Source organism: Pleurodeles waltl, chromosome 2_2, assembly GCF_031143425.1.
Source record: "Pleurodeles waltl isolate 20211129_DDA chromosome 2_2, aPleWal1.hap1.20221129, whole genome shotgun sequence".
NCBI lineage: Eukaryota > Metazoa > Chordata > Amphibia > Caudata > Salamandridae > Pleurodeles > Pleurodeles waltl.
In genome coordinates, this window is record NC_090439.1 from 471,813,481 (window position 1) to 471,826,547 (window position 13,067).

Sequence of the window (13,067 nt, forward strand, 5' to 3'; positions counted from 1 at the left end):
GCCACCCCTGTGCCGCTGAGGGTGTTTTTTCTGTGCCTACTTGTCCCCCCCCCCCCCATAGGCGCCTATGTGTTTTGGGCACCTCTTTGATCTCGTCACCTGATCAGCCCTGAGCCGCTGGTGTGGTAACTTTGGGGTTGCCTTGAACCCCCAACGGTGGGCTGCCTATGCCCCAGACTTGAGTCTTGTAAGTGTTTAACTTACCTCCTAATCTAACCTTTACTTACCTCCCCCCAGGAACTGTTGATGTTTGCACTGTGTCCACTTTGAAAATAGCTTATTGCCATTTTTACAAAGACTGTATATGATATTGCTTTCATTAAAAGTTCCTAAAGTATCTAAGTGAAGAACCTTACATTTAAAGTGTTTACTGTAAATCTTGAACCTGTGGTTCTTAAAATAAACTAAGAAAATATATTTTCCTATATAAAATCTGTTGGCCTGGAGTTAAGTATTTGAGTGTGTGTTCCTCATTTATTGCCTGTGTGTGTACAACAAATGCTTAACACTACCCTCTGATAAGCCTACTGCTCAACCACACTACCACAAATTAGAACATTGGAATGTTGGTAGCTCCATTGAAAACAATGGAGTGCTGCAGGCTTTTACTGGCCTTCGGCTTGGGCATTTAACGCGGGAGCGGGCCTTTAATAGCCGGTAGAGCCCGCTACGGCGGGTTCTAAGGCTATAATAGAGCATTAGAATTATCTAATTTTGCCACTATCTTACCTCTAAGGGAACCCTTGGACTCTGTGCACACTATTTCTTACTTTGAAATAGAATATACAGAGCCAACTTCCTACATCATTATAAATTCCTAACTGGACTTTTCTTGGCACATGAATTGGAAATGAAAAGTAAAACAGTTGACGTAGGTGAGCTAATTCAAAGTGCCACAGCCGCCATGAGCGTGAAGGAGAGACACAAAAGGAAAAATACTTTTGCTCAGTCAAACATATCGGCAATCGTGCAATTATCCATGTAACAGGGTCGGTGTCCAAGGTGGTAACAAAACCACTAAAGGAGGGACAAACGTAAAGCATTTACCAATGATGATAAAGGATTTTTGAAAGAAAGCTCATGAATGAGTCATAGTGAATGGGCATGCGGTGAGCGTGGTTAAAAGCCCACAGATAGATTACAAGAGGCCAGAGTGCTTTCGTGCTCGCCCTAAAAATGGGTTTGGTACAATAGCATGCATGCTACATTAATACACCTCAACTACAATGTGTTTCAGAGTACAGATATGTCATCATAATAATAAAGCATTTAAGCATGAGTTAATACTACCATCCTAGCTGCTGCCCAGTGAAAGCATTCGAATTGGATACATTAGTTTAATAGCTGAAGCCTCCTTGTACATCTGGAGAACCCTGTGCTGCCACAACTGAAGACAAGGCATCGGCGCTTCACCACAGTGACATGCTACCCATCTCAGAGTGAGACCTGACCTCCTCACGGTGTTGCGAGCACCAGAAGAGGGACTGCTAAACAAAGATCTGTAAACGTGAAAACTTGTAGGGAATTATGGAGAATTTGCCATTTAATGAAAAGGGGAGGTGATCGGGCACACAGTGTGGTGGAGTGGATTGTGTGGTTAGGAGAACAGGATAGGTGGAGTGCAGAATTGGACATGCTGTGGTGGAGGGGAAGTTTTGGATGCATGGGAAAAATTGCGGGACACTTCAAGACAAAGCAGCGAATTGAATAAAACTTGCAAGAGAAGATTGAACATAAAGCAGGGAAAAAGACATTCAAGATGAGGGACTGTACTTGAATAGTTTGAGCGTTCGGTTCAACTTGTATGCATCAGAAATGAAGGTGTGTGCATCAGAAGTGAAGAGATTTTCCCATGTTATTTCTGCCTTTTACCGTGGAACAATAAGATTGCCATTGCTGCAATAGTTGTATGGATTTTATGTTGACGTAGATGTGGCTTATTAAAGCATAGGTAAAAGGAGCTGTGCAGATTTTGTGTTTTCTGCTGTAAATATCTTAGCATTGCAGGCTGCTCCTTGCTGCCAATTCTTATTTACTTAGCACTGATTTGCTTGACAAAGGGCACGCCGTCTTATCAGTGCCCCTGCCGTACATGACCTTGCAGCAGTCCAGGTGAGGGGCAATAAAACGGCACTTGCTGCTGTTTTCCTGCCTGACAGGAAAATTCTTGGTTCTTAGAAACAGATATGACCTACTTATCGGGAGTGATAGTGAAACGAGGAGCTCCTTGAGAAAATGTGATTGCTTAAGCAGCTTCTTGCAGGACTAAAAGCTACTTCAATCGGATGCTGCCCTACATAAAAGCATAAAGTCTAATACAACTAAGTATTTTGCCGTTTCAAGGTAGACATAAAAGCCTGTGTACAGAGTTTTACTCTGGATACTGGCAGGTCTATCTTATTAGAGCAAAATCACATTTTCGCAAATGTGTACCATAAAATTAAATACACACTTTTCATTGGGAGTAAATTCATGTAAAATTAGAATCTTGACATGTCCTAAATGCTACTTTCACTGACTAAGCAATCAAAGCGATGCAAAAACATTTAGAAATTCATAAAGGTGTGTTTCAGTCCAGCGTCCTTCATTCCTATTTTATGAGTAAGCAAACTTTCATAACTACAATGGTTGAAGCCAGGAGGCCAAATACATACCTCCCTGGAAGACTGGAACCGCTCAATAAAAGCAGTGTTACTTATTATATGGGCTAGTAAAGGGAAATGGAACCCATGATTCTCTCAAGGATGCCATTGTGTAGTGTCTCGCCAACTCTGCCACTAATACCTTTAAGTTGACATGAAGTTAGTGTTCCCTGAGCGCACTCCTTCCTAATTAGGTTTATTTTTGTCCACCACAGAACTGTGCGGGTATGTTCTGTGCTGAGAGGCGTGAATTAGTAAACATCAGCTGCTGTTGCTGACATAAAAAACAAGCCTTTGAAAAGCCAGTAGATCTTGCCTACACAAGAACTTTTGGCTTTGGCAGTGTGTTTTTACCATGTTGTACACCAATGTTGGTGCTGCTCTACATGGCTAAAAGCTAATGGTATGGAGTGTCGTAGAGTGGAGTGGGGCAGCTTAGTGTTGTATAATGGAGTGGGGAAGGGGAGTGTCGTAGAGTGGATTTGTTGGAGTAGAGTGTTGTTGGGGGAGTTGAGTAGAGGGGAATAGAGTTCAGGGGTTTAGTTGCAGAGAGTGTTTTAGAGTGCCGAGTCATGGAGTGGACGGAATTGGGTGGATTGTGGTTAGAGTGGGGTACATTGTATTTGGAGTTGGTGGGGTTGAGTGGGGTGGATTGGAATAGAGGGGAGTGATTGGATATGTGGATTGGATTGGGGTGGATTGGATTGGGGTGGAGTGGATTGGATTAGAGTGGGGTGTATTGCATTGTAGTGGAGTGGATAGTATTGTATTGTAGTGGAGTGGATTGGATTATATTGTATTGCAGTGGGGTGGATTGAATTGTATTGGGGTGGAGTGGAGTGGATTGAATTGTATTGGGTCGGGGTGGATTGTATTGTATTGTATTGGGGTGGGGTGGATTGTATTGGATTGGAGTGGGGTGGATTGTATTGGATTGGAGTGGATTGGCGTAGGTGCATTGGATTAGAGTGCGTGGGTTGTATTCTATTGGATCGGATTGGAGTGGTGTGGGATGAATTGGATTGGTTTGGATTGGAGTTGCGTGGGGTGGATTGGATTGGCGTAGGGTGGATTGGAGTCGATTGGCGTGGGGTGGATTGTATTGGATTTGACTGGCGTGGATTGGAGTAGAGTAGAGTAGAGTGGAGAAGTTGATTTGTGTCTACCCACATGCTCCTGTCACAAGACTGGATACTTGGCATTAAATGACAAAATACTTGTATAGAGAGTAAGTCACTTTTAAGTGAGAGAAGGTACTTGTACCAGCAAACTGGGCAGCATTAATGTACCTAAATAATACCACACCAGGTGTCTGTTTCCACAGATTATCTAAGCAGGAATCTCTTCATGAAGTGAAGCCAACAGGGGTGACTGCACTTCAACTAATAAAACCTGTTTCTTCAGAGATTCGGTTAAAGCCCTTCATCAGCAGAATCACAGTGCTGTAAGGTAACAGATTTATAAAGTGTGGAACCGCAGGCAGCTAGTACTTGCTCTGGGAAGCTCTCTCATAAGTAACCGAAGGAAATCTCAGTGCAGCAGTAGACCACACAATCACTTCAAACTGGAGGTCTCGGCTTTTTACAGAATACAGTTAACACAACTGTGCATCTCCTGCACCATTGTACATTGATGGTACTCTCTGCACCAGCGCTGCATTACACGTTAATTTAATTGCAACTTCAAAGACAGACCGGTCTCTGAGGACGAACAAGTAAACAAATGTACTACAGCATTTTGATCAGCTTTACCACAGTCTGTTCCAAAGTATGTTAAAGGAGCACAAAAGAAGCAGTCAGGGTCACAAATGCAGTATAAGCTAGAAAGAGGGTCTGAGTGGGGTTCAAGAAACAGGAGAGTGAGGAGAAGCAGAAGACCAGATGAAGAATGGGGGGAGAGGAGAGAAGTGGAGGGCAAAGGATGTGGCTTTATGACGTGGCCTGCCAACTTTGAAACTGGAGATCCAGGTTCAAGTCTGGGCATCAGCCCAACAACATGTGACGCTGCGCACATCCTTTAATTTAAAAAAAAAAAAAAAAATACGTTAAAAAAATGAAGGTGACTGTGTGCAATGTGCCAGTCAGTGAAAATAAAGTACTCCATTGGGGCCTATTCCTGCTATGATTAAGTTTGAGTCCATGAGTCCGATGTCGCTCAGCATCCTGTGTTTGTGCGCAAATCCTTACAAATATATGTGACCTTATGCAATGTAATTGCTGCTAGATGTAAAGCCTCCAGTGTCCCTAGGGCGGAGTTCCCACGATATAATAGCAAGCAAAATTGGTTAAAGTAAAAAAAAAAAGGCTATGGCGCAGCCTGTGTTGACCACAAAAACAAACAAAAAAAAAAAAAACTACGTAGCACAGCAGCTCACTCTCTTCAATAGGCTTAAAAAAAAAAGTGATAAGTGGGTGGTGTTTAGGGTTAAACAAAATGATGGAAGTGAATGGGAGGATTGGCGCGGGAATTCCTGATTAAGTAGAAAAGGGGAGTGGGCGTGTGGGGTGTTGTAGGAAAAATAGTACCTCTGTCACGCGAGGAGCAGCGGAAGTGTGCATATTAAATTTGATCAATTTGTAGTTGGTTCCTGCTCCAGAAGATTAATGGAAGTTTGGCCAACGTTGACCAGTTAGGAGCAAACTAAGAACAATGAAACAGAACCCAACAAATGGTAAGAAATGGGCGGGATACAAGCCCTTTACTGAAAACAAAAGTAGCTCACAAGCTTTCTCAGGCTCGATCCTACAAACTCCTATCTTCATACCTGGAAAGCCTTTTTATTCCCGGCCCTATATTTACCAGCTGAGCAGCCATGCACTTGGTCTTTGAACAAGGGAGGCGATGTCTGGAACGGTTTCACCACTGGCTGCACCTACTGAGGTGAAACACTACAGACTACTTTCTCTGCTGATGAAGGGATGAACCCAGAAACACGTGTCCAGAGATTAATGAAAATATAAGGCCAGGAGTAGTGAAAATGTCAAAAGAATTCATCTTAAGTTGCCGTCTTTGCCATATTCCCTAATCCACAACCTGTTGGGAGTGTGCTTTCATAGAGGACAATCGGGGGGGGGGGGGATGTATATATATATAAAATAATGTTTTTTTTTTTTTTTGCAGGAGTATGAGACGTTTTAATTTGTCCACAATTGCAAACTTAAATTAAATGCATGTAGACTCCAGTTGCTTACTTTTTTTGTTTTCTTTTTTAGACGCAAACCATGAACTACGTAGGGCAGCTTGCAGGTCAAGTCCTGGTCACCGTAAAGGAGTTGTACAAAGGAATCAACCAGGCAACGCTTTCGGGGTGCATTGACGTCATTGTTGTTCGGCAGCAAGATGGTACTTTTCAGTGCTCCCCATTCCACGTCCGCTTTGGAAAACTTGGTGTTTTGCGATCAAAGGAAAAAGTGGTGAGAGCAGCAAACTTCATTTGAGGGAATGTTGATTTTCTTGTGAATTTGACACCTTCAGCGCATAAACTCACTATTCATTGCAGGCTATTCACTTTTCATGAACTATTTTTAAAAAACTTATAAACAAGATTAGCAATCACTTTTTATTGGATAAATAGTACACACCACATAATTTTGTGTTCACTTCTTTAGTCTAAGATTATTAGGTAGTGTTGGCGCATTTCACACAAAGGCAGGGTTTTATAGCTATACTACACCATGTTAAAATATTTTCAGTGTCTGGCGTTAGCCATTTTGTGTTTGCTGGAAAATGTTTATTAAAATAATTGGCCGTCTTTATGCATTGATTAGTATACTTGCATAGTGATGATTTTTGAAGACAATAGCCCTCCTGCAATGTGGGATTGAGAACTGACACGTTTCCCACAACAGTGGAGAGTAGCACAAGACCTCTGTACATTAAACTCCATTATCTTCCAAGTAGCATTTTAGCAGAGTCTCCGTGATTTCTGTAACATGATCATCTGCTTTGGGACTCTGAGATTCTCCATTCATTTCTTTATCACCGACCTTGTGTAATATTTTTATGGGGAAGACAATTCCAAGGCCACTCCATTATTGTTTTCATGCTTTTTCGAGTGAATTAAAAACAATCCTGATTTCTTCTGGAGTTGGAGGTTATATTGGACTTTGAAATCCTTAATCCTGATTTTACTGTGGAATTAAATTCTGGTATATTGAGACTACCGGTGGGTGAAACTCTCAGAATTTGACCCAAAAAATCTTCTAGATTCTGCAGAGTTCCACCAAGAAGTGGAAAAAGGCATGTTAAACTGCTTGGGTTGTGATTACTCCTTAATCTGGTCCATGGGTTTGATTTAACGCTGGTAGCGTGCGATTTCTTAATCTGGTCCATGGGTTTTATAGATTTGGGTAATGTCTGCCCGGCCAGGCACATTAAACAAATACTGTTCAAATCAAAACCATAGGTGGGGTTTGCAGTTCTACCTCCTTACAGAGGGCGCTGCAGAAACAACTGTCACGATTAATTTGTATGTGCTTAGTTGTTAGCAATAACGTACAATGTGTGTTTCTTTGTTTTTAGAATTGCTTCTGCAACCGTTTATGCTTTGTTTTCACTTTAGATTGATATAGAGATTAATGGAGACCCGGTGGATTTGCATATGAAGCTGGGCGACAACGGAGAGGCTTTTTTTGTACAGGAAACAGAAGAGGAAAATGTAAGTAAATGTGTCTCAGCCCTGGAGTTCAGTGTTGCTTTGCTTTTGATTTTTATCAGCAGTGCTTGGCTTCTCTTACAGGATTCAGCATTCCTCACTGGTATGCCAGGTTTATCCCATTCGTCATTTGTTTGGTTTTCTGCTGAGCATGTCCTTGCCTTTTTTAGTTTTGGCTTGACAGCACAGTTGTCTGCTACCTGTTGGTATTAGTTCTTTAAAATCTACGTAGTGTTGACATTCGCTCCACCCAGCGGGGTAATTCTCTCCCATCACATGCTAATGATTGTCTGATGTATTATTCCGCTTCTTAATTTACAAACGCTCACTGAATTATCATACGTTAAATTATTCCTCTCACAGATGCATTTAACACTGTAAGTAATATTTTTTTTGTTTTCTTTTTTTTAAGTGTTAGTGAGGACTCACATTGCAAACCAGACGTATTGTCGTTTCTAGTGCTTGTTTAAAACTTTTGCCAGGGGCCCTGGAAACCTTATCATAATTATTGCTATTTTTAGGCTGTGCAGATATCACTATCTGCCTACATTGGCCTTGTTTCTCTCTCTCGTTTTTTTTAAAATAGGTATTTGTTAAGGTATTTACTGATTCTCACTGTATAATTGTATGGCCTTAATGCTAGTAAGTTATTTTGCACTATTGGCTGAATAAACTGCATTGTGTATGTGTTCAGTTATTTGCATTATGCATCCCAGCGGGTCTTAAGCACTTCATATCAGGACACAGGTCAAACAGGTGCAGGGATCAGGCAAATGCTTGTTCTTTGAGCGTTTGGTCAAGCTCCCCTGACCAACTCACTAACCTTCTAAATATGAATCAACAGATGTATCCACCAATGTATCGGAGGATCACAGTGATCGAAGAAATTATGGAGTTTATGATGTACGGAAAAAGTCTAATGCATTATTACTTTGAATTAAGGAAGGAGAGCTGTTATGAGGTTATCTAGTTGCACTTGACTCCCACCCACTGGTACATGTTATTGCGTACTTCACATAAGTGTTACCCAGGGTGAAAGACCGTATATAATCTTTCAGCTATGACTGTAATACTTTTCAGTGAGTCTCAAATTCCCTCTACCTGTTCCACAGGGGTGTTTACCTCCGTCCAGTAGTTCTTCAGTATGTCTTATTTACCAACTACTAGTACCCTCATTAAAGGGATAATCTGAATCCGTAACTCTCATCTTGTTACCCTTTACGTTATCCAGCGAGCACATGCTGGATGGATGCAGAGAGTTACTGTGAAGTACACATTACTGCTATGGTCTATTTTTTTCTTGTAGCAAAACTATTACATTTTAAGTGAGGAGTTGCCTCTACCATCTCATGCATATTTTAGTTGCAGACTTGCAATTGTTATTCACCTCATCCGGCCCTGTGAAGTTACTCATTTTTTTTTTTTTTAAAGATTTGCAAAAACAAAAAAAAGCTTGTTTTGCATCTCCAAGTCCGAGGGCTTTTATCCTTTTCGTTTTACGATTTAAAAGTGTATATACCAAAAGTGAGGAACAAATGTCCCTCTGCGTACACCACACTCCTAGATGGTCAATATCACAAAATGCTGATGCTTTTAATTGTGAAGCTCGAAGGCTCATTCAGGGTTCTGTAGGGGAAGCATGGTAAGCTTTGCCCAGTAGTTAAAGTGACAGTTGCCCTTCTTTCTTCTGTTCTCACTCTGCAAAATGGTTAATACCCAAAAAAATCTAAATACTTTTCTTTCGCACATAAGTTTATAAGGGTTTGATAATATGCATACAGTCTCTAAGGAGAGGTATCAGGATCCCATATCCATGTACGTATCAAAGTTAACGCTGTGTGCATAGTTCGCAGTATGTCAGCTAGTGATTCATGGGCGAAAATATTCCCACAATGCACAAAATAACCACACTATCCGAGATAAAGTATTCCAAATCTGCAAACTATCACTAGAAAATACTGTTTCTGCTGGATTTAATTCTAGGCTGGATTGCATCAGTGACTTGTATCTAGACTGCCGAAAAATAGATATGTAAATAATAGAATCTTCACAATACAGTTGCTTACATTAAGGCTAAATAAAAGGAATTGTATTAGCAGGTTTGAAAAGACTTCGCTGGCTCCCCATATAGACCAGAATTAGCTTTGAGGCACTTTTTTCCAGTGCACAGATGCATTCTCCGGTACTGCTTCACATGCCCTGAGAAGTAAAATATTCAGTGAAAAGTGGCTGTGGAAAATTGCCGTTGCCAACCATCTGGTGGATCCCTTGTTTGTATCATAGGGCCCAACCTCTCCTTAGAAAAGGAAAATGTATTAAAATCCCTCTGATTTCGTTCTTGCACATAACTAGTGCTTTTTAGAGACCTTGAAGACGGTTTACATATCTTACACCAACCTCTCATTTTAAAAAAAAAACAAACGTATAGTAACATTTCCATACAGACATTTCAGATGCGTAAGTGGATCCTTAGGTATAAAACATTGGCCATGTCCTAGTGTGGTAGCGAAGCCATCTTGCTACTGCTGTACCGGGAGACATTGCATTTAGGTTGTAGTGATCAGATTCACTGTGTTTCCAAGGAATTTGTCTGTCTTATCCCACAATTAACACCCATACCTTCCCCCTCAACTTGGACATCTCCCTTTAAATACGTTCTTGGCCGAACACGTGGATGACCTAGTGGTACACTGGAGAATCATTAATGTCTCTGAGTGGCGTGGTGCATTAAGAATATGGCAGTATTGTGTAACCCGGTGATTTGCACATCCCCATGGGTCCATGTCTGTCCTTTCATACTGGTGTGATAGTGTCGGCACTAGAGATTTACTGTGGAGTCCGTGCATCCTGGGTCCCCTACCCTATAAGGAATCAGTATCTCTGTCAATAATATTCAGTGCTTTGAAGGACTCCAATATAGCACCCCAGTCCAGAGCAAAACTTTTTTTCCACAGGCCCCTGTACTCCTCTCTGCGGAGAGCCATATTTTCAGCCAAACCTCACCTCTTCACCTCCTCCCGACATTGTAGTATGGAAGGCACAGTTGCAGATTTCCACGTCCTCGTCAATAGGCATTTGGCCAGTAACAAAGTCAAGTCCGACAACTGTGCCATCGCTTTCGTACTCTTAGGGTGGGTAAACAGCCCTAATATGCAGGATTCAAATGCATACCATGTCTCTCTTTCGGTCAGTTCTGCGTTTTGAATCTAAGGCCAATAAGTGGAAAAACGGGGCAGCACCAGAGCATATGTATTAATGCTGCGTCCTCAGTAGTGCACCTGGGGAACTCTGAGGAGACTGCTGGGTACATTGCATGGAGCCTATTTGGTGTGAGCTTCGTTCTTTAGAGTACTGTTCAAATGTGAACCTAGAATTACCGGATATTGCTCTGGGACATACTATCAGGAAAGCCTATTCCTTTCCTCTAAGTTCTCGTCCTAGATCGTCTTCCCATTTATTTTGCAGGGGTGTTAGGGATATCTGCAAGTGTTCCTGAAGACTTTGGTAAAGCCAATGTATCAGGTATCTACCGTGTTCCATATTGTACATCGTTTGCACAAACATGTGTTGGATGTTCTGTGCCCTCTGGTGCCAGTACCGCCTGATATTAGTATGCTATCTCTAAATAATGCTGCGCTCCTATTGTCGTCACTCCGCCTTGTTCCCAGGCGCTCAGTCGAGCGCTCAAAAGTACTCAGCAGTCATAGGGATTCCCACCACACGTATTTTCAGAGCATATGGTATCGTCAAGACTGTGCATCTCACAGCCGGCTTCCAATATGTGTGAGCTATGTGGAGCAAGGCAGGAGCTGTACGAGGGGTGGGGGATCCTGGGCAAATCAGGCAGTGTACCTACCTCTGTCTAATAAAGCCTGCAAGTAGCAGATTTCCTGCAGGTTCCACCCAGCCAACCATTAGGAAAGCCACTGCACTTGCCCCACGTTACAGAAGGCTTTGAAATCTGGGGCTCTCCTTCCTCCTCGAGCTGTAGTTTGACTAAGCTTACCAGTCGCCTGCCAGTACCCCACACTAGGTCTATAAGAAGTGTGTTTAGTATCTTATAATAGCGGGCTGGGACCAATACCGGCAAGTTTACAAAGTAATAAAGAATATGCTGTAGCATCACCATCTTGGCAAGTGCTAGCTGGCCCACCACAGAGAGCGGAAGCGTGATACAGAAACAAATCTGGGACATAAGGAAGTTTATCGCTCTTTGCAGGTTCTCATCCAGCAAGTCCGATGGTGTTCTGTACATCTGGATTCCCAAATATCGGAAAGTAGTAGGCGCCAGAGGTCTTTCCCTTTTCTCCAAAAGACCGTATCTCTGCCATTGCGTTGTCCTTAAATGAGAAAACGTATGATTTAGCACTGTTAATTTGAGGCCTGTCAGGGACTCCTAAGTTGGAGAAAACCTGGGCTGTCCCAGTAAGATTCTGATGGAGATCTTTTGTGTATAGTACAATTTGATCAGCTTAAAATATTTAATGTATCACTGGCCCTACTGATATCCCCCAGTCCTCTGCTCCCTGCCTAATACACTGTGTCTGTGACTGTAAGGCAGTGACAAATAGAAGGGGGATAGTGGGCACCCCTGTCGGGTGCCACAGGAGATATGATAGGGATCTGAGAGATATGCTCCAGTATGTGCTCTTGCTGTAGGAGAGGTGTATAATAGGTAGACCCAAAAGACGTAATATATGGGGACTCCAAATCTATAAAGCGTGGCAAGCATGTAGTCCCACCCTAGGGAGTCAAAAGCCTGGCAAAGGTCTAAGGAGATACAGCCAGCTCTCGTATATAAGTCACAAGCGCAGTCCATTATTTGATATAATCTTCTGATGTTAAGGGAAGTGTTATGACCAGGAAGAAATCCACACTGATCGGTGTGAATTATTTTAGTCAATAGTGGGTGGAGTCGGCGTGCTAAGACCTTACCTAGAATTTTATACTCTGTGTGTAATAGAGATAGAGGTCTGTATTAGGACATATCAGCTGGGGGCTTGCCCGGTTCCAGTATCAAAGTCCCCAAGGCTTGTCTAGTTGTTGGGGGCAATATTCCTTCCCTTAAAGAGGCTTTGTTCAGGTTCTCCAACTGTGGAACCAGCTGTGTACTGTAAGTAGCAAAACATTCAACAGGGAGACCATCTGTTTCCGGGGTCCTATTTTGCACCATGTCTTTTATTGCCTCTCGGATTTTGTCTGCTGTGAGTGGGGCCGGGAGCATCACTTTGTCATTTGTAAGTAAGAGAGGCAGGGACAAACCCTGCAAGATCTCTACAGTACCCGCCCGTGGAGTGGCCGTGTACAAGTTCTCATAATATTAACAAACACAGAGTTAATATCATGTTGTGTGTCTACGCTGATCTGCTGGGGAGTGATTATGTGAAGGACAGGAGTGGGAGAAGGCGTCGCCTAGATTTTTTTGAGCCAGGAGTGTGCCAGATTTATCTGCCTCGCTGTGTGTTCTTTGCAAACATGCGCTATGGTCCATAACACGTAGGTGTTCTAGGTGCTCTGTGTATTCAATTCTGGCCTTTCAGAGGTCCAAGACTCTTTTCCACTGTGGTGAGATCTTGGAGAACTGTCTGGTGGGCTTCCACCACTGCGCTCATTATTGTCCCTCTATTTACCACCTTAAAGGCTTCCCACTCTATTAACTGGGAAGATGCCGTATTAGGGTTTTCTGTAAAGTCCTCTAGGAGCTGTGGCTGTAATTGCCAAGTAGGTACTGGGGTAGGTACCCGCCCCAGGATAGTGATCCCTCTAGTGGA

The 13,067-nt window shown here is 42.5% G+C and overlaps 1 protein-coding gene across 2 annotated transcripts in view; it reads left to right on the forward strand.

The window, feature by feature from the left end:
* The window catches only part of LPIN2 (lipin 2), a 599,770-nt gene that overhangs the window by 119,108 nt on the left and 467,595 nt on the right, over positions 1-13,067 (forward strand). For both annotated transcript variants that reach the window (XM_069219965.1, XM_069219964.1), the window contains exons 2-3: positions 5,855-6,055; positions 7,204-7,299. In XM_069219965.1, the coding sequence (XP_069076066.1) occupies positions 5,864-6,055; positions 7,204-7,299 (288 nt within the window). In that variant the 5' untranslated portion in view covers positions 5,855-5,863. The remainder of the gene's footprint in view (positions 1-5,854; positions 6,056-7,203; positions 7,300-13,067) is intronic.